Source organism: Panthera leo, chromosome C1 (assembly GCF_018350215.1).
Source record: "Panthera leo isolate Ple1 chromosome C1, P.leo_Ple1_pat1.1, whole genome shotgun sequence".
NCBI lineage: Eukaryota > Metazoa > Chordata > Mammalia > Carnivora > Felidae > Panthera > Panthera leo.
This window is the reverse complement of record NC_056686.1, coordinates 99,505,001-99,532,939: the sequence shown is the minus strand read 5'-3', so window position 1 is coordinate 99,532,939 and position 27,939 is coordinate 99,505,001. Positions and strand designations below refer to the sequence as shown.

General features: G+C 47.6%; 1 protein-coding gene across 1 annotated transcript in view; it reads right to left on the bottom strand.

The window, feature by feature from the left end:
* PTGFRN (prostaglandin F2 receptor inhibitor) overlaps positions 1-27,939 on the bottom strand; it is an 85,192-nt gene that overhangs the window by 9,610 nt on the left and 47,643 nt on the right. The window contains exons 4-7 of the mRNA XM_042953583.1: positions 26,478-26,858; positions 13,524-13,949; positions 8,633-9,052; positions 366-473 (exon numbers count right to left, since the gene is read on the bottom strand). Of these exons, the coding sequence (XP_042809517.1) occupies positions 366-473; positions 8,633-9,052; positions 13,524-13,949; positions 26,478-26,858 (1,335 nt within the window). The remainder of the gene's footprint in view (positions 1-365; positions 474-8,632; positions 9,053-13,523; positions 13,950-26,477; positions 26,859-27,939) is intronic.

Below are 27,939 nucleotides of genomic sequence, written 5' to 3'. Positions count from 1 at the left end.
CTCTATTCCCAGTACCTGTTGACAGAAGACACTCAATGCATCTCTGAATGAATAAATGAATGAAAGACCAGGGAAAGGGGCTGGACTCTGCTGGTAGGTTTCAAAGCAGCTTGTATTGGCCCCGGAAGTGGCCCACTGATTGCCTTGAGAGCTCATGTTCCAGTGTCTGGAATCATCTAACGCACAGATGCCTCCATCGACAAGTGTTTATTAAACACCTACTGAGTACCAAGTCCTGAGCTAGGCAATTTTGGATCAGCCGAGAGTCTAATCCCTGGCCTCCAGGTCTACGCAACACAGTGGGAAGACACGAGACACATTCAGGGAAAGCAACATGGAGCAGGAGGCAAGACAGAGAGAAATACCTGGATCCAGAGCTCCTCCTTCAACAGCGATGATACAAAACAGCTTGATCAGATCTCCCCGGATAACCGACGGTGTGTCTGAATGCACGGAGGCATTAAATATAGGACCTGGAAAACAGTGATGGCACCTCATTATTCCCGTTCACACTCGTGTTTAAATTCCATTCCTGGCGCTCTAATGGCCATCTAAACGTGGCCCGCCTTCCTTGGACCTGGGCTAGGTGGCGGTCTAAGGTGGCTTTGCTTCTCTTCAGGGACACGTGCATCACACACAATCAAATGAGCGTCCTCTTCATTACAGCCACCACAGAACTCTTCCTACAGAATTACTTTTGCTTCTGGCTTTTCCCGTACCTCTTCTCTGATGACAACCGTGGTCCCAATCGAAGGCCACCCCCACCTGCCAGCCTGATACAGCCTGGGTTGCTTCTGCTTCTGTGCGGGTCACCTCCAGGCCAAGGTGGCAGGAGAGCAGAGGGAACAGGACTGGACTGGGGACACTTCTGCCCCCCGACGGGGAGAGCGGCCTCGCTGTGCTGGGGACAGGGGCTCTGCCGTTAGGAGGCTGAGATCCAGTGAGCAGACCAACTTGCCAACAATGACGACACTGTAGGGGGCACTGGCGGGCACCACAGGCTCAATCTGTCAGGGGAAATCGAGGCAGCATGGGTATTGCTTCAAAACACTACCCACACAGGATCGGTCTTGCACATCTTCCTGAGAACACCTCTCCTTGACTTTCAGTTTGCTTTAAAAAAAAGAACTTTTTTCTTCTTCCAGAGGCCAGAAGATGGTGCTACCCAAAGTGTGCTAACTATATAGGGCACAGGTACTCCAAGCTTTCGAGTTGTGAGCACAAAAATGAGCAACGAAATTGGAAGTATAAAGAGTGAACACATAAAGAGGATTTAGTGCTAGAATTTCATAATATTTGCCACAGAGTCAGTTAGATGCATCTGACTGTAGATATAATTGCTATTATGCTATTTGATTACTAGACATAAGTAAGTGACTTATTAAATTAAAAAAAAAAAAAGTATGCCAGGGCGCCTGAGTGGCTCATTTGGTTGGGCGGCTGATTCTTGGTTTCGGCTCGGGTCATAATCTCACGGTTTGTGAGTTCGAACCCCACGTCGGACTCTGCACTGATAGTGCGGAGCCTGCTTGGGATTCTCTCCCTCCCCCTCTCCCTAAGAATAAAATATGGGGCACCTGGGTAGCTCAGTTGGTTGAGCTTCTGACTTTGGCTCAGGTCATGGTCTCACGGTTTGTGAGCACTGCTGTCAGTACAGAGCCGGCTTCAGATCCTCTGTTCCCCTCTCTCTCTGCCCCTCCCTTGCTCATTCTCATTCTCTTTGTCTCTCTCTGTCTCTCTCAAAATAAAAATTAAAAAAATAAAATAAACTTCAAAAAAAAAAGTATCCCTTTGCATGGCTGCAATCTGGCTCCTATCCTCTTCACTCCTTTTACTCCTCAGTTTTATGTGATGGCATTACATAGCTTTCAGCCAACCTGATCCGAAGAGCTCAGTATTTACCTTATTCTAATTTCTAAAATCTCAGAACAGGCAAACCTGAAGAAGGTTCCAGAATACCTATGGGACTTCTCTTGGGTTTCCTGGGAAGCAAAAAGAGACGGCCCTGGACACAGATTCTGAAACTCATTCAAAGCTAAAAATATTGTGATTACTAACTTTTAAATCAGATCATCAAAGAGGAGGAAGTACTTTTTTTTTTTTTTTTAACACCTACAAGAAATGACCGAGAAAGAGTGTGAAGGTCATGCGAACCAACGAGGCAGAGTCGAAAAGGCTGTATTTTCACTTCACCGTGAGTGGGAAGATGAACTGCTCGGATTGCTTTCCTCACACCAAGGACCAGAGTGGTCTGTTCTGCTGGGAGAAAGGCAAAGGGTGGGTGGAGGAGACGGCAGCTCAGGGGGGTGGGGCAGCCCTGAGCAGGTTGTGGGGAGAGTTCAGATGAACCACAGGCAGCAGGAGGGCATCAACTCTGGGAGCAGGGCAGGGGGATCATGACAGAATGGCGGTCCCGGGCATGGGGAAAGGGACGAAAGCAGAGAGAAGAGGGAAGCCTGACCTACGTGTGGACGGCCTGCCCTTCAATTAACTGCCCTCCCAGCCACGGTTCCCACAGGTCCTGACCAGCCTGGATTTGATCTACCTCGATGGCTCCCTGGGAGTGCATGTTAGTAGAAGCCAAGGTGACCCGTGAGGACCACACGTTTTCTTTTCTCTGACTAGAAACAGAGCTCCACCAAGGGGCTTTCTGGAAGTGTCCAGCCCCCTTCTGACAGACCACAAAATGAAAATAAAACAGGAAGATCCTCATCATGGATTTAGGTTTCTAAATTTGAACCCGCAAAGGAAGACTTACCAATTTGGACAAATTTCACTTTCGCTTCTTTGTATGTCCAAAGAAAACCCAAAATGCCTTGTAGGTCACAAGTTATGGTTGTCATTTCCCCTAGCGGCTACGGCTGTGGGAACAACGGAGCACTTGTGCTACGGCTCACGATGCAGACAAAGGTCTGGGAAAAGGCCTTCATTGTGATATATAAACGGCGGTGCACTTCCTTCTAATGAAATCAACAACTTGCTGTTAATATGGGTCTTTATGCCAGCCTTGGAAATATTTTTATTATGGTCAATTTCTGTGGTAATGCTGTTTTTGCGAGGGAATTTGGTTAACTTCACAGATGACAGACGTCGGCACAGAGAATGTAAGTGAACAATCAGAGTCACTAGATGTCCCCCGATTCCTAGTCTGCAGAGAGTAAGCACATGGACCACTTAGTTTTTAAATACAAACACCGACAGGACCATGTTCCAACTCCAGCCCCTAAAAAAAGGTTATCAACAGCAGTATTTTTGTGAAAGCCCAAACTGTAGGCCACCCGCATGTCCATCAATAGGGTAATGGCTAACTAAATTTTCTAGGAGGTGTAGTCATTAAAGTTGTTATTTACCTAGAATTTGTTTTAACATGAAAAATATGTATCTTATAAGGTTAAGGCGGGAAAGCAGATCATGAAAATGTATATACGGCCTGAAGTCACAGTCATGAAGAAAACACGTAAGAGAGGATTTCTAGGAAGACAGACAACACCAATTAACAAGGTCTGTAGGTTATGGGTAATTCTTTTCCTTTTCTACTGTATCATATTTAAAATTTTTTTCTCTTTTAAGGAGAAGAGCTTTCGTATTATCCTTTTTGAAAGGCCAAAACCTTGAACACCATAACATTTAATCCATATTTCCCCCTGACACTTTGGGTCAGTGAAATTCATGACTCAGCAGGGCCCTTTGGGAAACACCGTCCTCGTACCAAGAGGCAAGTACCCCCAAACCAGAGGATAGAAAGGTGGACACCAGGAAGGACCTCTTTGTCATATGGCTCTTATGGTGTGCTGCTGATTTTTAGGAAGCAAACACTCTTCAATATCAAGTCAGTGCTTGCTGGGAGTCAATTGATGTGAGGGCACTGTGCTGGAAGGATCTGATGGCAACTTCTCCTAATTCAACTGTGAACTGGCCATGACAACTGCATGGATTAAATACAATAAAAACTTAGCCAGTCTAAGACCGAAGCCAGTCTTCAACCTTTTATCATTTTATCTGTTGTGCAGAGATTTTTAAAGAATTGAGAAATAGATTCAATACCCATTCCTCACCCAGGAATAAAAAGATCTTATGTCTCCCTTCTTTCCCATAACAAATCGAGAGGAAGAGCAAAAAACAAATGTAAAACAAGATGGAATAAACTCCTATAGAGAGTAAAACAGATACATGAATGAAAGACAAAGACCACATAATCCTCTGAATATCAATAGATACAGAATAAGTATTTGACAACATTCACCATCTCTCATGGTAAAAACAAACAAACAAACAAACAAACAAAAACAAACAAAAAAACCACTCACCAAACCAGTAATGAAGGGAAACTTCCCCAACTCAATAAAGGGCATCTATGAAAAACCCACAGTTACAATGATTCTTAATGGTAAAAAACTGCAAACTTTCCCCGTAAGATCAGGAACCAGACAAGGATATCCTCTCGTGCCACTACCATTCAACATTGTACTAGAGATGCTAGCCAGGGCAATTAGGCAAGAAGAAGAATTAGAAGGCATTCAGTTTGGAAAGGAAAAATTAAAATTGTCTTTATTCACAGATGCCATTTCATTGTATTTAAAACAGTCCAAGGAATCAACCAAAAAAAAAAAAAAACAATTAAAACTAATAATAAGCCCAACAAGGTTACAGAGTCTGACATCAATATAAAAGGTTGCAGAACCTGACATCGATATACAAAAATCAGTTGTATTTCTTTCTATACACTTGCAACGAATAAACAGAAAAGGAAATTAAGAGAGCCATCCCAGGGGTGCCTGGGTGGCTCAGTCGGTAGAGCGTCCAACTCTTGATTTTGGCTCAGGTCATGATCTGCTGGTTCGTGGGCTCCTGCTCCATGTCGGACTCTGTGCTGACAGCATGGAACCTGCTTGGGATTCTCTTTCTCCCTTTCTCCCTTTCTCCCTCTCTCCCTCTCTCCTTCCCTCCCTCTAAATAAATAAATAAATAAATAAATAGCTAGCAATTCCATTTACAATAGCATCAAAAAATAAAATACTTAGGATAAATTTAATGAAAAGTTCAAGATTTGTATGCTGACAACTATAAAACATCACTGACAGAAATTAAAGAAGGCCCAAATAAATAAAAAGGTGTACCATGTTCATGGATTGGAAGGCAGTACTATTATATGGCAATACTCTCTAAATTGATCTACAGATTCAACAGAAGTCCTATCAAAGTCCCAGCTGTCATTTTTACAGACATTAATGGGTGATCCTAAAATTCATACAGATATGCAAGGGACCTAGAAAAGCCAAAACAATCTTGAAAAAGAACAAAGTTGGGAAGGCTCATATTTTTTGATTTCAAAACTTACCTCACAGCTCAGTAATCAAACAATGTGGTACTGGTATAGGAACAGACATACAAAGCAATGTTATAGAACTGAGAGTCTAAAAAAACCCTTACACTTATGGGTAAATGATTCTTGACAAGTGTGCCAAGACAAGTCAAGGGGGAAAGAAGAGGCTATTCAACAGATGGTGCAAGAACAGCTGGTTCTTCACATGTAAAAAGGCAAAACTGAATCCCTTCCCCTGCCACACACAAAAATTAACTAAAATGGATCATAGCCCTAAACGTTAAGAGTTGAAACGTAAAACTGTTAGAAGAAAACAGAACCATAAATCTTCACAACCTTGGATCAGGAAATTGTTACTTGGACAAGACACCAAAAACATAAACAAAAAAAGAAAAAACTAAATTGGACTTCATCAAAATTAAAAGGTTGCATGCTTCAAGGGATACCATCAACAAAGTGAAAAGACTACCCACAGACGGGGAGAAGGTATTTTTAAACAATGTATCTGTGAAGGGGCTTGTATCCAGACCGTATGAAAAACTCAACTAATCAATGATAAAAAGATAAATAACTCAATTTAAAAATGAGTAAACAATCTGAACAGACATTTCTCCAGAGAAGATACACATATGACCAATAGCTACACGAAAGGATGCCTAACATCAACAGTCATTGGGGAAATGCAAATTAAAGCCACAATAAAATACTACTTCACACACCCACCAGGTTGGCTCTTCTAGAAAAGATGGAGAATACCAGGGTTGGTGAGGATGTGCAACACTTAGAACCGTCACACGTTGCCGGTGGGAATATAAAACTGAGCGGCTGCTTTGGAAAACAAACATGGCAGTTCCTCAGAGTTAAAGAGAGCTACCGTATGACCCAGCATCACTCCTCGGTGAGAAATGAACCCTCATGTCCATCCAAAATCTTGTACGCTAATGTTTATGCCAGCATGATTCACAGTAGCCAAAGAGTGGAAACAACTTAATGTCCATCAACAGACGAATGGATAAATGAAATGTGGGACGTCCACACAATGGAATGCTATTCAGCCACAAAAAGGAATGAAGCAATGGCACACACCGTAACATGGACACTTGAAAACATTATGTAAAATGAAAGAAGCCAGGCACAAATGTCCACATATGTGATTCAATTTATGTGAAATGTCCAGAGGAGGCAACTCTACAGAGACAGAAAGATTAGTGGCTGTGGGGGCTGGGGGTGGGGGTGGGGAGTACTAATGAGTCGAGTTTCTTTCTGGAGTGATGAAAAATTCCGGAAGAGATTGTGGACGGTTGCGCAACTCCGTGAATATACTAAAAACTACTCAATTGTACAGTTCACATGGGTGACTTTTCCAATGTGTTAACCGTAATTCAATAAAGCTATTATTAAAAAACAAACAAGCAAATACACAATAAAAGAAACTTGCACTTTCTCTGCTCTTTCCAAATTTCAGGGTTTAAATCAATATTTCCTCTTCAGTAACCTAAAGGTTAACGGATTAGAAGATGCCAGAAGACAATTTTTTTAAGTTTTTTTAAAATTTATTTTGAGAGAGTGACAGAGAGAGAGAATGAATCCCAAGTAGGCTCCATACTGTCATCTATCAACAGAGGCTGATGTCAACACAGGGCTCAAACTCAGGAACCATGAGATCATGACCTGAGCCAAAATCAAGAGTCAGATGCTTAACCAACTGAGCCACCCAGGTGCCCCAAGATAATTTCATTATAGTATTAAAGTTTATGTTAATACAAAATAATACTAAAAAAAAACTTTAACAGAAAAAAATAAACTTTAAGGTCTAGTTTACCTTTAATATAAAAAGTAATCATTTAATTCAACAAATATCTCGTATTCACTATGCTGATTCAATTAACACTTGAATTTTTACAGGTGAGCATAAATGTACACGTTCAGAAATTTCTCCCTGCGATCCATGGGAGATTGACTGAAAACATTCAACATTAAACTCACAAATGATGATCGTTCACCTTGATATCCTAAACAAAACTGGGGATCAAAAACTTTTAACTGACCTACCTACCAAAATGCACACACATACCCAGAGATTTCAGAAGAGCTTCATGAATTACACAGATGAAAAAGAAACATTTCTCTATGTATCCATGCCATTAAAAAAAAAAAAAGTGGACCTTTCTGCCTTACAGGCATAAAAACATTCTACTTAACCAAAGATAAAATCAAGTCGGAAATAGACACAAAAATGCCCTTGTTTTAACTGATCTTCCCATACCTGAACACCACCAATAATTATTCCTAACGAACTGGTGACAGGTACATTCATTCATCCATACCACCACAACTCTGGTAACTTGATTAACTGATGGGAAATCTTTCTCCAGTCCCAAAGCAAGGGGAGGCATAAGGTCAGAAGCTCATCCCCTACGGGGAAATACTGCTCTGTAAGTTGGACCAAAACTAGTGCCCATCACCTTCAGTCCTGGGGACCCCTAAAGACCCACTAAAGAGTGAAAGCTATGGGGCTGGATGCCATGGGGGTCTTGGCTCTGAACCTTGCACTTCTGGCAAGCCATTTACAACCCCTCTGGGGGTTCAGCTCCCTCTTCTCTTTGTACTCCACCGTGTTCTCTAAAGGATCTAAAATAGCTGAGTTTGGGTTCATCTATTTAAAAAAAAAAAAGGTAGTTTTTACACACAAAAACTGATACACGAATGTTCACAAGGATTATTCGCAATGGTCCAGGAACTAGAAAACACTCGAATGGCCACAAGCTGATAAACAGACAAACAAAACGTAGTGTCTCTGCACACTGGAGTATTATTCAGCCATAAAAATGGATGAATTACCGATACATGCTACAACATGGATATCCTTGAGGACACTGTTTAACAATTAAGAATACAGGCAAACAAAAAACAGAAAACCCTATGTTAAGGTGGAAAAAAAAAAAAAAGACATGAAGACCATATATTATATTCCATTAATGTAAAGTGTCCAGAACGGGTACGTTTATAGAGACAGAAAGAAGGGGAGTGCTTGCTGGGAGACTAGGGATTGAAGGATGTCGGCGGAGGGGTACAGGATTTCTGTAGGCGTATGAGGAAAATGTTCTCCAATCAACTGTGGTGATGGCTGCACAGCTGTGACTGTCCTCAAAGCCACTGAATTATGCCCTCTGAATGGGTAAACTGTATGGCACGTGAATCACACCTCAATAAAGAAAGCCATTTAAAAAAAAAAAAAAGTAAGCCACTGGATCAAGATCCTAGGGCCTCTCTAGTTCAGTGTGTGGTTCAACAGGGCTCTCTACTCACCAGCAGTCTGGAAGTCGATCTCAATAGGATTGGACAGACTGGTTGCTGCTTCTCGCCACAGGCTGCCCCGGACAGGAGACCAGGCTGTCACCACGCAGCGGTACAGCCCCGCATCCGACACCTGAGTCTGGTACATTCGATAGCGAAACTCATCTTCCTGCACCTTCTCTAGCACAACGCCATCCACCCGCGATGCGTCTGTCCAGTTCTCCAGCTTCACCACGGAATCCTGGTCCAGGGAAATGATGTACTTGGTTTCATTGGGGCTGGAGAGGTCCCCAACAGGCTTCTCAGCGGTGATGAGAACAGAGTAGCGCGGCGACTTAATATTCTTGGAAGACACTTTGCACGTCATCTCAAATGTATTTCCTGCAGCAAAGAAAGGCTTTGGCTGCCTTGCCTTCACCACAAGCACGGAATCTGGAACGAAGTACCAGAAAGAGGTGATTTCCAACAGGCCTGGTTAAAATGGACATACGTCTGAGAGCACAATGATGGGGGAATTGGAATTTAGGTGCAAACTGCCACACGACAGCACTTAAGAAAATCCGGAAACCCGGAAAGAAAACCACACGGATCTGGAAGCAGGCTACAGGCCACCATGCTGGATGAAGCAGAAGAGTCTGGAACGATCTGGTGGGCGTGAGGGAATCTGGGAGACTTGCGGTGCCCTCAAGGACAGGAGGCAGAGCTCACGCTTAGAGGACGGGAGGAGACGTGGTTGAACCCAACACCCAAGGGGGACTCTAGGCCACGCCAGTTTCCTGCCCTCCCCTGAGGTTCTGCTGGGTGAGGGAGAGTCCGCTGGGAGGAGCAGAGCAAGGGAGAAATGGGTTCTTTCCGTTTCATCATATGATGCTCTCGGTCAGAATGGGGTGATTACTCAAGTGACTGGAACACGCACCTGTAGCTCTAGTCCTTCCCACAGAGACACTGTTTTAACATTTTGGGCGAGTATCCATGGCTACACTAACTTTACGTTTAAGCACGGTACTCCCTGCTTCTCTGTGAAAACAGAAATCCCTAAGCATATACACATTAGGAGTCATCTATATTATGACAGCTCAATGTCAGGCACGCGGAAGGTACTTCAATATTGGTTGAATGGATGAATAAATGAATTAAACATATTCTTTTTATCCTTTAATAAGATTATTAATTCTATAATCTGCCTAGCTAAAAACTGAAATTTTTATATTGGGTTTTTGCGGGAGCACCAAACCTATCAGGCAGAACACGTGTGTTATACAGTGTCTGTCCAGTGTCACCGGTTCCTGAGGTCCCACGGAGCCACCCACATTCTTTCTTGGTTCTCCCGTGAGTTTGGTAATCCACTGATTAATTACCCAAGTACTTAGAGCCTCCCATATTCCAGGCACTGGCGATAAACAAAGAATGCCTTATATGCTAGCAGAGGAAGAGGAACAAAATAAATAAGTAAAATATACAGTATGGTTAGCGGGGGATCATGTGTGAGAAAATGAAGATGAGCCAGCAAACGAGGCGGAGAAGAAAGAGCTGTGAGGTAGGAGGGAAGCCTAGGGAGGACACTGTCCCACAGCCAAGGGAAGACCAGAGAGGACGGCGTCCCACAGCCAAGGAAAAACCAAAGTACTTCTGGGAGGAGGGAATGATCACCGGCACTAAATCCCAAGTCAAGTAGGACAGCCAACAACTGGATTGTGCAGTATGTCAATCACTAGTGACCTTAACCTGAGGACCGGGGACAAAAGCCTGATCAGGGCAGGTGCCAGAAGGAACAGGAAAAAAGGAACTGGAGACACCCAGTACAGACAAATCAAATGCTTTGGCTATAAAAGGAAAGAAAGAGCAGTGAGTGGGGGCCAAGGGGCTTGGGGAACGGAAAGATGGAGGGTGAAGTGAGATCAAAATTACTCTATAGGGGCACCTGGGTGACACGGTTAAGCATTTAACTCTTGATTTTGGCTCAGGTCATGATCTCACAGTTCGTGGGTTCAAGCCCCAGAGTCAGGCTCCACACTAAGCATGGAGCCTGCTTGGGATTCTCTCTCTCTCTCTCTCTCTCTCTGTCTGTCTCTCTGTCTCTCTCTCTCTGTCTCTCTCTGCCCCTCCCCTGCACATGCACATGCATGCATGCTCTCTATCTCTCAAAATAAATACATAAACTTAAAAAAAATTCCTTTAAAGGGACCTCTGGGTGGCTCAGTTGGTTGAGCATCCCACTTCAGCTCAGGTCACGATCTCATGGTTCGTGAGTTCAAGCCCCACGTGGAGCTTTGTGCTGACAGCGTGGAGCCTGCTTCGGAACTTGTCTCCCTCTCTCTCTGCTCCTCCCCCTCCCCCCCACCGCCACTCTCAAAAATAAATATTAAAAAAGTTACTTCATAAAATACAAAAGTAAAAGACAAGAGGTCTAACAGTACGTTTATAGGTCAACAGGAAAGGTCTGGAAATTGTAGTAATGTTGACAACAGAAGAGTGGGGAGCCACATGCCTGACTGGTGGGAGAAGCTGCCCTTTGCAAGGACCTGGGCTGGGGGCGAGCGTGGGGAAATTCTCCTCTGATGGTTTCTGCTTCTTTAGGGAAAGAGAAAGCAGGGCAAACAGCTGAGGGTAAGGCTGGGAGAGGAGGATTTCAGAGAAGGTGGTATGCAATAATCACTGTGGAGAGGAGGGAAGTGAACAGATTAGGGAAATGCAAAATGATTGCCAGGCAGCGTTAAGAGCTCCGCTGCCATAAACGATCCGAGATTTAAAGAGAAGCCAGCCCACACGTTTAAATGTTTCTGTCCAATGACAAATGCAGGTAGGGGGGAGAGCAGGCGGCTTTGAACTGGCCCCTGGTTAGGTCAGAGCACCATGCAAAACCAGAGCAGGGCAAAAGGAAGCTCAGTGTGCAAGGGGGCGGTGACGGCTGGCTGGGAATCTAAGCGAGGTGACTGCACATCTATCCTCTCCCTTCCACCCCCGGACATACCTCAGAATGAAAGCAGGGGCTATTAAAAAAAGGGCAGGGGCACCTGGGTGGCTCAGTCGGTGAAGTGTCTGACCTCGGCTCAGGTCATGATCTCACAGTCCGTGAGTTCGAGCCCTGCATCAGGCTCTGTGCTGACAGCTCGGAGCCTGGAGCCTGCTTCGGGTTCTGTGTCTCCCTCTCTCTCTGCCCTTCCCCTGCTTATGCTCTGTCTCTCTCTGTCTCAAAAATTAAAAAAAAAAAAATGACGCAAGGCAACAGGTGTAGACTGGACTGCCCTTGACAAGTGGTGCTATGACAGGAGAGAGAAATGAAGGCCAGTACATACAAGGTCATGGACTGCCAGTCCGGTAGGATTAAAGGGCTGATTCGGGAGTACCGGAGGGGGTGGTGGGAAGAAACGGAAGGTGTGTTTATTGAACAGGACGCCTGGAATGGAGGGCGCGGAAGGTTTTTGGTGATCACAACTCAGACGGTCTAGTGTAGGGTGTGAACGTGGGAGGAAATGACCAAGCCACACAGAGGACACGATGACTCGGGAGGAGGGCAGGGGACTGAGACAGAAAGGTTTATCTTCACCAGGCTTTTCCACCCTGGCCACATAGGAGAAGTGGCGTGGCAGCATTTAAAAATTCCAAAGCCCAGACTGCATATACCCTCAGGCCAATTAAGACAGGACCCCTTGGGGGACTTAAGTATCAGGGTGTTTTTTTTTTTAACGTTTATTTATTTTTGACAAAGAGAGAGAAAGAGACAGAGACAGAGCATGAGTGGGGGAGGGGCAGAGAGAGGGAGACAGAATCCGAAGCAGGTTCCAGGCTCCGAGCTGTCAGCACAGACAGCGGGGCTCGAACTCACGGACCGCGAGATCATGACCTGAGCCGAAGTCGGACGCTTCACCGATTGAGCCACCCAGGCGTCCCAGGCATCAGGGTTTTTTGGAAGCTCCGCGGGTGTTTGCAATGTGCAGCCGAAGTGTGGGCCAGTGCTGTACGCAGAGAGAAGCTAGCAAGTCAGTAAGAGGACTGGAGGGTGTGGCCGTGAAACAAAAGTGCCTCCCTTCCCAGAAGGAATGAGGACCAGGAGTCCAATGAAGGGGTGGCATGAGCTGATGAAAAGGCCCTGCTGTAGAAGGAGCGTGGGGAGGAAACCCCTCTACTCAGGAGACCCCAGGGGAAACAGCGGCCTCAGGGGACAGAGCGAGGCTGGTCATGTTTCAGGTGGGAAAGAGAAAGGAATGTTCCAAGCTGAGCTTCAGGCAACAGGAGATCCCACGGAGTCTGAGAGGGGCCTGTTTGGGTTTGGGGGGGGGGGGCGTGTAGTACGGAGGGGATGGCAACCAGTCAACTGAGGTGTGTCGAAGGGCATGTGGTACGTAACACCTCGGGCGCGAGGGGGACCTAGGAAGCCTGGGCTCCCTGCAGTGGAGGACTTGATGAGTCAGGCGTCCCAAGGCAGACAAAATTGCTTCCCCCAAGTTCTTGTCACCTCTCCCCAGAAACAATCTCTCTGAATGGATGACTGACGCCTCAGGGGCAGGTGCAGTGGCCCGTGGCTGCCCTTTCATCTGTGGCACCGCAAACGTGCCTAAATCCAGCAGGAACTCGCAGACACGAACCCACCCCAAACACCCCAGACCACCCAGCAGAGCAAGTGTCAAGGGCGGAGCCCCTCCACACTGCGGGCACCTACGAGATGAGCGTCTACCACCCACCCAGCCCCAGCTCTCTCCCCGGGACTGAGCCTCCTCGAGCATCAGCCTTTTGAAGGGGTTCACGCTGTTGATAAATGCAGTAGTCACTCGAGTTTGCATTCTCTGGGCTTCCTGGCGGCAAGGGAGCCTGCAGGTGGGCCGGGCACGTAAAAACGCGCAGTGGGATGACCCGGGCCCAAACGAGAAAACGGACCGTCCCTGAACAAGACTAACGCGCCTACCTTCCGATGCCCAAAATACGTTGACGGGTTTGGAGAAGACGTCCTTGCTCTTGACCCAGCTGTCGTTACGCTGTTTGGTCCATGCAGACACAGCACAGTAATAACTGCCTCGGTCTTCCTCTGTGGTCCTTTGGATTCGGAAACTGAACGTGTCCGTATGCTCCTTAGAAAAAATGAAGTCTCCGTCCTGGGCCCGCTGCTTGCTCCGGTCTCCGTACTTCAGCGTCCAGTCCCCGTTCATGACTGCAAGCAGCTCGCTGGCCACCAGGTCATCGCTGCGCCGGTTCACCCTGTAGTACCAGGACACCGTGAAACGGACGCTGGCCTGCAAGCTCTTCATGTCCACTATGCGGCACTCCAGCTCCGTGAGGTCGTCGGAAAACTCGGGGACCTTAGAAGCATTCAGGTACACCTGATAGTCTGGTTCTGAACGAGGGGGAGAGGGAGAGAGGTGGGGGGAAGGGACAGGATAAATAAAACCAGACAGCAACATACTAAGAATTAGCAAAAAGAACGAGACAAGCGCTACTCCCGTCCTGACCGTCAAATGCCCATCCTACCGACCACAGGGAAGTCGGTCTTTGCCGACTCAGGAATCAAAGTCTTTGCGCTGGAGAGGAAGGATCTAGAAAGAGTCAGTTCCTGCAAAACTTGCACAACGTTGCCACCCGGGAAACCTCCCAAGGCCAGAAGCCAAATAAATGCCTGTAATCAGAGTCCTGACCTTTCCATAGGCTCGGGGGCTGTGTCAGTTACCCCAGCAGGTCGGTCTTTCGTGAGGGAGCCGAGAGGCTCAGTGCTCACGCTCTACCGAGGTTTTGCCTGGTAAAGCCAGCCTGCCAGGCTGTGCTGACAGAGCTCCAAAGCCCCCGCTGGAGCAGCACGGGAAAACCCCATCCCAGAGTACATTCCAGCACTCGAGGCCGATCCCCACCCTGGCCTGGTTCCTGCCACCCTTGGCCAGGCTCCAAAGGCAAGGCCCTCAGGTCACCATTCGCCCCGAAGATTGTCATCCTCACTTTCCTGGTCCTCTGACTTTTTTCCTCTCAATGTGTTCAGTAGTCAGTAGAGCCTCCCCACACGACACTGTCTTCGCTGCCCCACGTGACTCTCCCGCATAGTTCCCGCACACGGGAGAGCAGAGCAGGCTCTCTTGGGACCACGCCACTTCCCTGCCAGGTGCACGTTCTGCCGGGGGTGGGAGGGAAGCCAGCACCCTCCTGGCATCCCCTGACTGCCGTCACAGCCCTCTCACTTTTATTCTTCCCTCGTGTGAAAACCCTCCTTCCTCGGAGGTTCGCTGCACCCATCTCATCCATTTTTACCACTCCACGTTTCTGTCTCTGCTGTCCCCAAGGCCTTCCTCCACACTTGCCAAGGAACTGGCATTAGAACCTCTCTGTGGCCTTCCACCCCCTCCTCGGGTCATTTTCAACGATCTGAGGTTCTCCAGCCCCCGCACCGTGTCACACCACTGTGGTCACCTGCTGGCAGTGGCCGTCTCCTCCTGACCGCCCTGCAAACTTCCACTCATCCTTCACTGTAACCTCCTCTGTGTCCGCCTTCAGGGTCCCCAGAGTGTTGCACCCTTTCTCCCTGCTCCCATAAGCCGTGGAGGTACGCTTGTACAGCAGCGTCCCTGTTATTACCGTTGAAGATCTCATCCCCGAGTGCCAGATACACAGCCTTGTATGCAGCGGGCACTCAATCAATGTGTGCTGCCTGGCTTTTACAGAAAGTCACATTCTTCTCTTGTGGCATATGGTCCGCCAGGAGAAAACTAATTCTCCCTAAAGGGAACTTTCCATCTGCTACGGCGATCTTTATTCCCATCACCCCAAACAGTTTAGTTTTATTTAACGTTGCTTTTATTGATGACTCATTCAGATTATAAACTGCTGAGGTCAAGGAACTGTTCTGTGATTTACACCTCTAATAAAATGTGTAACATCATGACTTCTCCAAGAATGATTCAGTGGCCAGGAAATGGAAAGAACGCAAAATCCTAACGCCTTCAAATGGCATCTTCACAAGCATTTCATTGCAAGTGAGGGTAGGCCCTGTGGCATATATAGTTAAACCAAGGGGACCTGGCCCACCAACGGGAGCACGCCGTGCCGCGGGGTGGAGGTTACGGAAACAGCATGGGCTGCCAGAACGCCACGCTGCCTCCTCATCGGACAGGTGAATGTGCTAGAGTCGCACAGCTGGGGTGTGTCCTGCCTCCTGGGCACAGGGCCGGCACCCCACGCTGCCTCGGCAATGACACCGCCTGTGGAATAAATACCACCCAAATGCCTTTACACCGTCCCGTGCCTAAGACCTTCCCAGATTACCCTACATCCCAGGCTTCAGACCCTTTCCTCCTGGCAGACTTTGCCAGAGCTACCTGAGCGCAGACAGGACAACCAGGTTCCTCTCGTGAGGCAAGGACATTAGTGGGCTGGCCGGGCACATGGCAAGATCGCACTGCTCTGTCAGGACTGACCTGGAGAGCCACACCAAGAGTGCTCGTGACACAGCAGTAGAAGCCACTGCCATGCACGGATCCCACCCCCATTACGAGCAGAACACGAAGACCCTTCATGTAGTTCCATGTTAACCAGAACAACAAACTGAGGCAGTAAAGGGCAGTGGTGAAGAGCCAGGGATCCGGAGGCAGACCGTTCGAATCCTGGCTTGGCCATCTACTTGCTGTGCACTTGGGCAGACTACTTAACCTCTCTGGTGCCTCACCTATAAAAATAGAGATAGTAATAGTTACTGGCTCGCAATGCTGCTTGTGAGGACTAAGAGTTAAACTATACAGGCTGCACGCAGCTGGCTCTGTGGTACAGCGTGTGACTCTTGATCTCAGGGTTGTAAGTTCGAGCCCCACGTTGGGTATAGAGATCACTTAAAAATAAGATGTTTTTTAAAAAAGGAGTTAAAATATACACAAAAGTGCTTACACTGGTGCCTGGCACGTGTGTGTATGCCTATGCACACACACATATACGTATATATACGGACACACGTGCATATTGGCGAACTCCATTCACCATTCCCAGCTCATATTTGAGGAAGCAGAGCTTTAAAGAGGTCAGTCACGTGCCCATACAGCTCCAAAGTGGGATCTGAACCCAGGGCCATATCCTTTCTAATGCCTTTCAAGGACAGCCTCGCTTCCCGGATAAACCACGTTCCGTCTTGGAAACTATTTTCTCACTCCCACTGACTGGCACAATGACCTGTAGCATCACGGGATGTTGTGCCTGGCAACGACACTGGTATGGCACCATCACCAGGAATCTCACCCACAGAGGCAGCTCCCCTCCACGTGCCGTCACCTAAGCCTGGATGACCAGCACCATCCAAATGGCTGAGAAGCAAGCTGTCGGATTTTTCTTCTGTTTCCTTAGCAGTCACCAGCTCTTAAAAATAAGCCCTTCAAGGGGCACCTGGGGGGCTCAGTCGGTTAAGCGTCTGACTTCGGCTCAGGTCATGATCTCACGGTTCGTGGGTTCAAGCCCCACGTCGGGCTCTGTGCTGACAGCTCGGACCCTGGAGCCTGCTTTGGATTCTGTGTCTCCCTCTTTCTCTCTGCCCTTCCCATTTATGCTCTCTTTCTCTCAAAAATAAACAAACTTAAAAAAAAATTTTTTTTAATTTTTTTAAATTAATGTTTTTAATGTTTGTTTATTTTTGAGAGAGAGACAGAGCATGAGTGGGGGAGAAGCAGAGAGAGAGGCAGACACAGAATCCAAAGCAGGCTCCAGGCTCCAAGCTGTCAGCACAGAGCCCGACGTGGGGGTTTGAACCCACGAACCGTGAGATCATGACCTGAGTTGAAGTCGGACGCCTAACTGACTGAGCACCCAGGCACCCCCCACCCCAAAAATATTTTTTTAAATAAGCCCTTAGTCCTTGCTGGTTTACTTTCTTTCCCTGAGCATATTCCTCCAGAGGCATGCTGAAAATAAAGCTATTAAAATTACCATGAAAGACGGATGGTAGAGAAGCAGTGACATCTGTTGTCAGACCACAAGGCACCCCCACAGCTCATTCCCTGGATACTGGAATCCAGCTGCTCCCCTGGGTTCCTCCTTAGGCTCAGACCCAAACACCAGCACAGAGCTGGCTTCTAGGCATCTCAGGTGGGTGTGTCTGTGGCATGGCCAGCATACCACATTTGTACCATCACCTCGCTCCCCACCTGCCTCTGCCAATGCACACGCACACAAACACGCATGCAAATATATAATACACACACATGCATGCAGGCACACACATGCACAAGCACATTCATACATGCATGCACACACATACGCACTTTCATATATGCACACATGCTCACATATACAAGCACATTCATATGCTCACACAAAGCACACATTCATACATTACACACACACGTACACATTCGTACGCATACGTACACACACTCATACATGCAGGGACACACATACGCAAACACACATTCATACACATACACACTCGTACACACATGCACACATACATAAGCACACATTCACACACACTTGTACACATGCACGCACACGTATGTAAGCACACATTCATACACATACTCGTACACACACATGCACACATACGTAAGCACACATTCATACACACACGTACTCCTACACACACACGCACACACACATACATAAGCACACGTTCATACACACACGCATGCACACACATAAGCACACGTTCATACACATGCACACTCATACACACACGCACGCACACACATACGCAAGCACACGTTCACAAACACATGCACACTCATACACACTCGCACATACGCGCACGCACACACAGCTGACTCCCGCTCCAGACTCGGCCAGCTCCTCCTCCTAACTTCCCAATTACTGTTCCTGCTGCCACACCCACCATTCGCTCTCCAGGTCACCTCTGCTCAAGGTGTGTGCCGTGTCCGACTCTCCACTCTGAGGGGCCCTAAGCCTCACACTGCTCCCATTCCAGGACCTGCACACAGTAGGTCTCTGTAAGTATCTGTGAACAAAAGTGGGAGGCTCATGAACACCGCCCTCATCCCGGCCCTCTCTGCCTCTGGCCGAGACTATTATAAGTAATCAACCCACCTCCAGGCGGACACAGGTATCAGGTCATCTGTACCGTAAACTTCCCATGGCTTTCCTTCTCACCTCCAGGGTGATGGGCACACTCCCCAGCCTGGCACACGAGGCTCTCGTGAGTGTGAGTCTACCCCATTTATCTGGCCTCACCGCCTGCTGCCTTCTTATATCTATTCTACATTCCCCTGGGGTGACACCTCTTCTCATTCCCTGACCTCCTCCCACGCTTCCAGGCTTTCTACCTCCCTTCCTGCCGCTCCCTCTGCCCCGGCACCTGCGACACCTGCTCGGTGGCTGTTGAAGAGACGACTGAACAGACTCCCCCGTTCCACTCCACACCCCACCCCCAAGTGAGTCAGTTTAAACCCGATGAATCCAAACACAGAGAAGGCAGAGCACGGCGGGGCTGCAGCATGTGAACGTCTAGTTCAGCAGGACAGGAGATTCTCGTTGACTGGCTGGTCTCCTTCTCTGTTAAGACTAAATCTTAGGCCCCCATACTGCAAAGACGAACAAAAACAAGTGGGTGCTCGGCTTGTGAACTTACAAGGCACAGGTTCCAGTGATTTAAAGGATGTTCAAAGGCCATGTGAACTACCCACCAGCCTTTCAGGCCGACTTTGGACTTGGACTCCTGGAGGAGGCATACACGGCCCCTCTATGTCAGAACAGCGGGAGTACAGGTGGGTTCTTCTTTCAGTTTTGTTTTGGCACACGGGTAGAAATTTTCCCTTTTTTGTTGTTTTGCGATTTTAAACCTTGTTTGTGGAGAACTGTGCCCGTTCTTCGAACTCCATCACACACATTTGTCTTCTGTATAGCCTTCTCTACTGACCAGAGAACGCCTACTTGGAATTCACCTGTCATACCTCTGCTTCTTGTTCAACAAACCTTCACAGAGACCCAACACCCACCAGGCTCCCTGCTCTCCAAGCCTTTTATCTGAACACTGCCTTGAACTTTGATTATTATCATAGGTATGTCTTATGGACCTTCTGTACGTCGCTTCCCAGGGCCAGAGACCAGCTACCTAATTCCTCCTTCTGTGCCAGGCATGTAGTGCCTTGTACGTAAATGATATTAAACCATTTGCCGAATTGGAATATATTTAATATTTTGCATAAAAATGCTCGTTTGTGGCATAAGCATTTCACTACTGATTTATCCTGCTTGATCTCATCAAGAAATCAGCTAAGAATGCAATGGTGGTTATGTTTAAAAACCTGCTTATCAGTTAAGGATGCACACGAAAGTACTTAATGGCAAAATGACATGATGTCTGGGATATGCTTTAAATTCTACCAGAAAAAGTATGTGTGTCTGTCTGTCTGCGGGAGGGAAGAGAGACAAAATACAATTAGCAACCTACTGGCAATTACTGAAGCTGATGGTTCTTTCCGCTTCTGCGTGAGTTTTTTTTTACATTTATATTCCAAAAAGTTTTAAAAAATTAACAAACAACTCACCCACACTGTAAGCCCTTTCACAGAGTACAGAGACCAGACTAAGCATGACATCATCACTACTATTCTTAGAAACAAGGGTCTGCTCCCTAATCTGGCTCCACGAGGCTCTCTGCTCATATACACACCCCCACCCCCCCACCAAAGCTACAGTCTCTAATAGACTCCCCACCCCCTGCCCAAAGAAAGGCTTGGTTTTTTCAATATATGTCACTGAACTCCCTTGTTACAACTTTCAAACACAATGAGAAGCTGTCACAAGCCTTGGCTCATTTGATAAAGCAGGTAATTTGTGCCTACTGTGTGTAGGGCCTGCAGTGGACATTTTCACACAGATCACCTCCTTCCCTCGAACAGGAATTACACAACAATGGTATTATTATACTTGTTTTACAATGACAATCATAGCGGCCGGCATTTATTGAGGACTTTCCATATACCACACACTGTGCCATATACATTTCCTCGCGTTCTTGCTTAATCTTAACAACCTTTGAATATAGGTACTATTTCCACGTACGTTTCCTAAATAGAAAAAAAAAACAAAAAAAGCAAAACAAAACCCAGAGCCCAGAGGTGTTAAGTTGGAAGCCTCAGGTCTTGCACCGCACATGTGAGCAGGATCCTGGCCTGGCTCCCTGACCAGGACCGAAGTGCACAGCCTCCTTACATACCCGGTTGTGAACACTTTCTCAAGACCCACCAACATCCCAGAAGACGAGAGTGGTAATCACAGCTGAGGCACTAATCCCAAACTGTGTGCAACAGGGCCCAGCTCTAATACCCGCTCTGCAGCCTTGTTAACTTGGGACAGCTAATCAGATGGGCAGGCTGCACGCACGAGTTAGAGGGAACGGGAGAGGGCGTGCCCCCGTGTCTGCCGATGCCAGTTCTGTTGCCTCGCACTGGGAAGGTACTACGGGGGCAGCGAACCGGCTGGCTAATTGTCAGAGTGGCCACTCTCGCCATCTGCGTAACAATTACTGCATATTCTCTGAGGTTTAAACAGTCTATAAAAACTCGTTGTTTGGGGGAGACCCCCTACCCCACCTTACAGGACCATGATTGGGAGGTTGTTTTCAGCGTCAGCCACTTCAGAGAAGAAAGTAGCAACGTTTGGACGACCTCACGCAGTTTCCTCTCTTGCTTCATCCTCCTCACCGATCCCAGAGAAGGAAGAGTGAATTGCCGGGTTTGGGGGGAGCAGGGGCAGGAAAGGGGCTGGGCATGGTCAGCTCGACCCCCTCTCCTCGGGAGCAGCTGCCTCTGGGACCCACATCCTTAGTCCCTCCATCCCCTGAGACACACTCCCACGTCTTACTTGGTTAAGGACTTGGTGCGGAAGAGTACGTTATATATTGACCCTCCCTTCCAATAAATCCTCGTTATCGCCGCCAAGAGGATGTAGAGAGGACTCGAGCGCCGGTCACTGTGCTAAAAGCACTTCATAGACAGCGTTCCACGGAAACCTAGAAAACCGAAGCCTCACAACCTTAGCAACGCACCCAAGATAACATGCCTAGAGAGCGGTGGAGCACATCCCCGCTCTCCAGCACCGGCCCACGTGCTACTCTGCCTCCAGAGATAACCCCGGACAGACAGCTGATAACAGTCGCCCATAAGTTCTGCAGATCTGAATCTTATCTCCTGTGGACGGCCCAGAACTCTGAAGTCTCTACCAAGTACTTAGCAGATTAGCAGCTCCCTTTAAAGGAAAATAATTACCTTCCTCGCTGGCACACGGCTGGAAGAGGGGACAGTCCTCTGGTGGGGAAGAATGCAAATCAGGTTCTTGGGACTGAAAAGCCTGGCTCAGCTCTGCCTCCTCCTGTTCTTGTAGCCGAAACCCACAGAACGCCTTCCAATTAACACCGCAGAGGTCTGGTACTTTGGGCAGACAGCTCAACCATAAACTGATTAGGATCCAACTCGTGCCAAAGACTCATTTCAGGCATCTGACTGCAGAGAGAGGTGGCCTGCTGTGTAGATCAACCAACCCTTCCTCCAGAGCCTCTCGTTTTAGCCATATACCAAATTGGGTCAACACAAAGCAACGTTTGTCCTCCATAGTAACAGCTTCTTACAGAAACTCCTTCACACACTTAAGATTTACGCCCTCAGCTTTTATAGAGTGGATATGAGAAACATCCATTTAAACAATCACTCAGAGCCTTTCATAAAGGAACAGTTGAAAGCACTGTCCATTATGTTCTCCGATGCCCTTACATAAAAAAAAGCACATGATAAATTCAGTGCCAACAGAAAGTTTGGCTCTCTCTGTTTTCCTTCATCAGAGGTGAACTGTACAATCACATTTCTTCTTGCCCCGACTCTTCAAAACTTCAGAAGCAAATTCAGCACTCAAGTGGAGCTAACTAATGGATCCCAACCACCTTGCGATATCTATTCTTTGATTTGTTTCTCACCCCTTTTGATCTTGCTTTTATTTTTATATCTCCTGCTTTAAATCGGGCTTCATTTTGCAAGCCAACTTAAATCTTTTTTCTCTCCTTCAAAAGTAGGACACAAATCCTAAGTAAAAGAGGCTTTTTCTTACCCTCTACAAAACCATCACAGCCCTCCCGGCTGCTTCAAGTGCTCTTGGACTCACCAGACCCATGCATCTCTGTCTGGTTAACACAATGGCATGTACGAGACGAGAAGACCCCAATCAGCTTCGACTCCCTCCTCTGCTCAGTGCACTAACCCCAAGCCATCAGGACAAGAACGGCCCAGCTTTTAAAACTTTATGCTTTACAGTTTCAGGGGTAAAGCGGATTCCAAAAGCTCAGAATGTTTCTACATAAGATAATAATACTTGGGGGGGGCCTGGGTGGCTCAGCCAGTCAGGCGTCTGACTTTGGCTCAGGTCGTGATCTTGTGGTTCGTGAGTTCGAACCCCACGTCAGGCTCTGCCCTGATAGCTTGCAGCCTGGAGCCTGCTTCGGATTTTGTATCTCCCTCTCTCTCTGCCTCTCCCCTGCTCACACTCTTTCTCTCTCAAAAATAAACATAAAAAAAAAAAGATGACAATACTTGGAACAGACTTGACTCTGCGACATAATTCTCTATAAGCCATTCTAAACGTTTCTTTTGAAATAAAAGGAACAAGCACTCACCATTTGGTAGATTCTATTTTCCACACATGTCTGCAGTTATGTTTCCAAGCCTACATGCCCTTTTGGAATATGACCTTGCTACTCTCTCATTAAGAAATGGGGTCCCAGGGCGCCAGGGTGGCTCAGTCGGTTGAGCATCCGACTTCAGCTCAGGTCATGATCTCGCGGTTCATGAGTTCGAGCCCCGCGTCGGGCTCTGTGCTGACAGCTCGGAGCCTGGAGCCTGCTTCGGATTCTGTATCTCCCCCTCTCTCTGCCCCTCCCCTGCTCACACTGTCTCTGTCTCTCAAAAATGAATAAAAATGTTAAAAAAAAAAAAAAAGAAATGGGGTCTCAGGGTGCCTGGGTGGCTCAGTCAGTCAAGCATCTGACTTTGGCTCAGGTTATGATCTCAGTTCGTAGGTTCGAGCCCTGCACTGGGCTCTGTGCTGACGGCTCAGAGCCTGGAGCCTGCTTCAGATTCTGTGTCTTCCTCTCTCTCTGCCCCTCCCCTGCTCATGTGAGCTCTGTCTCTGTCTCTCAAAAGTGAATAAATGTTAAAAAAAAATTTTTTTTTTAAAGAAATGAATGCTGGAGGGTCCTCCCCTAAATCCTAACCCTCAAAATCATAACCAAAATAAAAATCAGTGGTTTTCAGATGGGAATAAGGCAGTACCTCACTCATGAGGTTATCGTGGGGATCAAATATTTAATGCATGTAAAGCCCTTAGCTCAGTGCCCGGTGTACAGTAAGTGTTTGATAAACGGTAATTATTATTTTTAACATGTCAAGTAGCAAAACGGAAAGTTCTGTGTAACACCTGCCTAGGGAAGCAACTTTGGCAAGATGCAGTTTTGTGACAACATTCCATAGTCACATAATGTAAAATGACCTACATAAACAGAGTCCTTGGCAGGTTGCCTGTCTTCCTATTTTTCTTGGACACCTCTCAGTCACCTCCAACAGCCCCCAAGGTGCATGCGGTAAGGTGTCCACACGCACGCACATACACGTCGAGTATCTAGAGATAATCATAGAGTGTCAGGCCAGGCCCATCCGTCTCTGGGCAGAGTCCAAAGGGGAGGTCCTGGAGAAAGGTCTGCTGCTGTACTCGTGCCCGACTCACCCCTGATAAGTGTCCCGGCAGCTGTAATGGAGTGAGTCACAGGCACGGGGAAGGAGGAGGTTTAAGAGGAAGAAAAAGAACACAGGCGGGGTCCCTACCACTTACACCCCCAGAAAGTTATCCTTCTGCACATATCTCTGTGCATTCTGGAAGCTAAACATGATTGTTGTCCTCGCAATTCTTGTTTTCCTATGCACATGCTTTAATACTCTCCATGTTTATCTATCCATTCAGCCAATGTTGCCCGAGTGCCCACCAAGTGCAGAGCGCTGCACAAGGTGTGGGCGTTCTGCGAACCTTCCATCGGTCAGGGTAAAGCACGCTGATGACTTTCCTGACAGTGGTGCCGGCGCTCTGCGGGCAAACAAACGGCTGGATCCTTGGGACAATAATGGAGCCTTTTCCCACCATTTAGTCTCTCTATTTCTTCTCACTCTCTGGAGGACACGGCCACCAACAAATCCTTTCCAGTTAAAAGAGCCCATTCCCTCCCGGAGCAACCCTCCTGCTTTCTGACAGTCCCTGCATCTCCCCCAGGCGACGCCGGGATCAGTGCACCAGCACTTCAGAGAGGCCCTCACACTGGATTGCAGGCGGCGCTTTCTAAAAAAAAAAAAAAACAAAAAAAAAAACCCACCAGAGCTGTGATTCTAAGTTGGAGAGGAGGGGGGACCAGGAGTCAGCGCTGGGATTTGACGCACCATACAATGCACCAAGGATCAGAGCCGGGAGACAGATTCAGCTCCAGAGATGAAAAATCTTCTTTCGGTGCTGACAACATCTGTTTTATTTTGAAGGTTGCTAAGGAGAGTTCTAGCTGGGCCAGCATTGTTCCAGTTCAGTACTTCATAGGGAGACTCTCGCACAGGGCTCAGACGGCAGGAATAAAAGCTCGCCGGATAAACCCTGCTCCTTTTACTGTGCAGATATCAGAGAATCACTTTGCTACCAGCGATGATTAACACCCTGCCTGGTCTCGCTCTGAATCGGCCATACCTTCTGCTCACACTCTTATTCCTCGTCCCCTCCCTGCCCCCTCTGTTCCCCACTTGCCGGCTCCCCCTCTCTGCCGATAAATTAGGAAGAAACAGACAGTGATCGTGCCACTGACCCGGGAGACTTTTGACACTGAGACGAGGAAGAGCTAAGTGTGGGATGGGGGTCATGGTGGGAGGGCACTTAGCATCAGACAATGGAGGAAATGATTTCCTGGCCTTTACAGATCTGGTTTACCTACTAACAATCACAGCAGAGCCCAATGCCTGCATCAGGGCTCAGAACAGCCATGGGATGGCGGAGAGATCAAGCTCAAAACAGAAGAGTCTGACAGTGGGCCCGTCCCCACCTGTCTAATGGTGCACCCCGATCTCCCCTCGTCCCCGATACTGCTTAAGCTTCTCTGTAATTAATTATAAGAGAGGAACAAAAATGAGGAAAGTCAGCCCTGGGTGGGGGCAAGTGTGTAGGAAAACAAGGGCCGGGGGAGATGAGAGTCGCAAAAAAAGACGAGGGCACGACAATTTCACATACATGCGGAGTTGTTATAAAGTGAGGGTCAAGGTGGTCAACAGGTGAGAACGGCCCTGCTCCTCCAGCGGGAACTGGCAGCCGGTGAGAGGGCCCACCAGAAGAGCCTGGGGAGCAGGAAGACCCCTGCACTGAACTGGCAGCTGCAAATAAAATCATTTGGGGATTCCAGGGCATTCAGCGAAAAAAAAAAATGCATTCCATTAACTGAAGGAATTCTCTTTCTGCTCTGGGCTTTAGGAAGGCACCAGCTCCTGCCAGTGAGCACCTCAGAGTATAGGAAAAGGAAAGGGAGAATGGCAGTGCTCTCGCTCCAACAAAGATCCATTTCAAAGAGCCCTTCGGAGGGGCCAACCCTGCAAATCTTGACAACAAAAGGAAACTATATCCTCTCAAATGAGGGCATTGAGACAACTGAGGCCACATTATCCAAACATTGCCCTTGCCTGCCAGATTCTATTTCAGCCTGCTTTGCCCCTCCTTCCCCCCACCTTGGGATCTAGCCAGGCTAAAGTATGCTGGTCCCAATGTAAAGAACGCCAAGATCACGCAAAAGGCACAGTGCTCTAACTCATCCGGATATCCCAGGGAAGGGAGGGAGCCAGCAAGGCTAAGAGCCACCCCGTCCCCCCCCCCCCCCCCACCAGGCACTCACCTAGCCAGGTCACATCCACACTGGCTGGGGCAGACCTGGCCTCTGCCACCTTGTGCCAGCTCCTGTTGTGTCCGGGTGCCCAGAGTGCCACGTGGCAGAAATAGTAGCCGGAGTTTTCCTTGCTAACGTCTCGAACCAGTAAATGGTAGGAGCGTGCATCCACGTGACTCAGGGCCACGTGAGGAGAGCTGTGCACCAGGGAATCCCGGTCCAGCCGTGCCAGCACGGGGGCGCCAGGCCAAGTGCCATCAGGCGTCCTGCTGAAGTACCATGTCACCTCGGGTCGGACGTCGTCTGCTCGGTCGGTTGTGATGTTGCAGGTCAGGTCCAACCCCTTTCCTTCAGCCACAGACACATTCCTGGCCACAGCCACTCGCAGAACTTGAAAATGAAAAAAAAAAGAAACAAAACCCATCTAGATAAACAGGGTTATGTTTGCCCCTCCCTGCTTTAGATCCTTTTTTTAATTAATTAATTAATTAATTAATTTAATGTTTATTTTGAGACCCAGAGTGCATGTGCAAGACAGGTAAGCGCAGAGAGAGGCGGGGAAGAGAGGATCCCAGCCAGACTCTGGCTGATGGCACAGAGTCCGATGTGTGGCCTGAACTCACAAACCATGAGATCACGACCTGAGCCGAAGTCAGATGCTCAACCGGCTGAGCCACCCATGTGCTCCTAGATCCTCCTCTCCTTTTATCTTATTTATGGCATTAAAGTCAGAAGGCTCTGTGCAATTGTAAGTGTGTGAGAAATATTTACTGAATAAATTAAGGAACTATAACTCGTTTCTTTTCATTCCATGAAAATACTAACAGCAGCAAACACTAATACACTTACTATGTGCCAGGCACTGTTCTGAGTGCCTTGTAAATATTAACCTTCAAAACAACCCTAGGAGGTAAGTACTAGCATTATCTCCCTTTTACTGACAAGGAAACCGAAGCACAGAGAAGTTAAGTGAGTTGCCCAAGGTCACACAGGCGACTGTTTGAAAAGAAGTCGGAACATCGCAAAACTACAATTATAGTTTCACCATGTGCGTGATAAAACTTGGGTGCTTCTACAGAGAAAGGACAGCTCAGTTCTGACTGGCTGACGTAACTAGTTTGGGACTAGGGCCTTGGGGTTGGAGGCTGGCAGGCAGGAGGTAAGGGTGGAAACATCTTCTGGGCACAACAGGAGAAAATCCTAAACAGAAGGACCAGGAAAGTGAAACCAGACAATATGCCTTATGAGTCAAGTCTTCAAAATGCAATGTACTTAGAGCATCACATATTCCGTTAGGCACGCCCACCTTAAAGTCAAACATAAAGCATATATTCTAAAACTTTGCAAAACGCCATGACTTTTGACCTCCCCACACCACTGCCTTCTCGCATGAGTGTGGATGATTAAAAGTAGACTATATTTAGATGAAGCATTGAAGTATTTGGTGTCACAGTCTCAAGACAGATCTGGT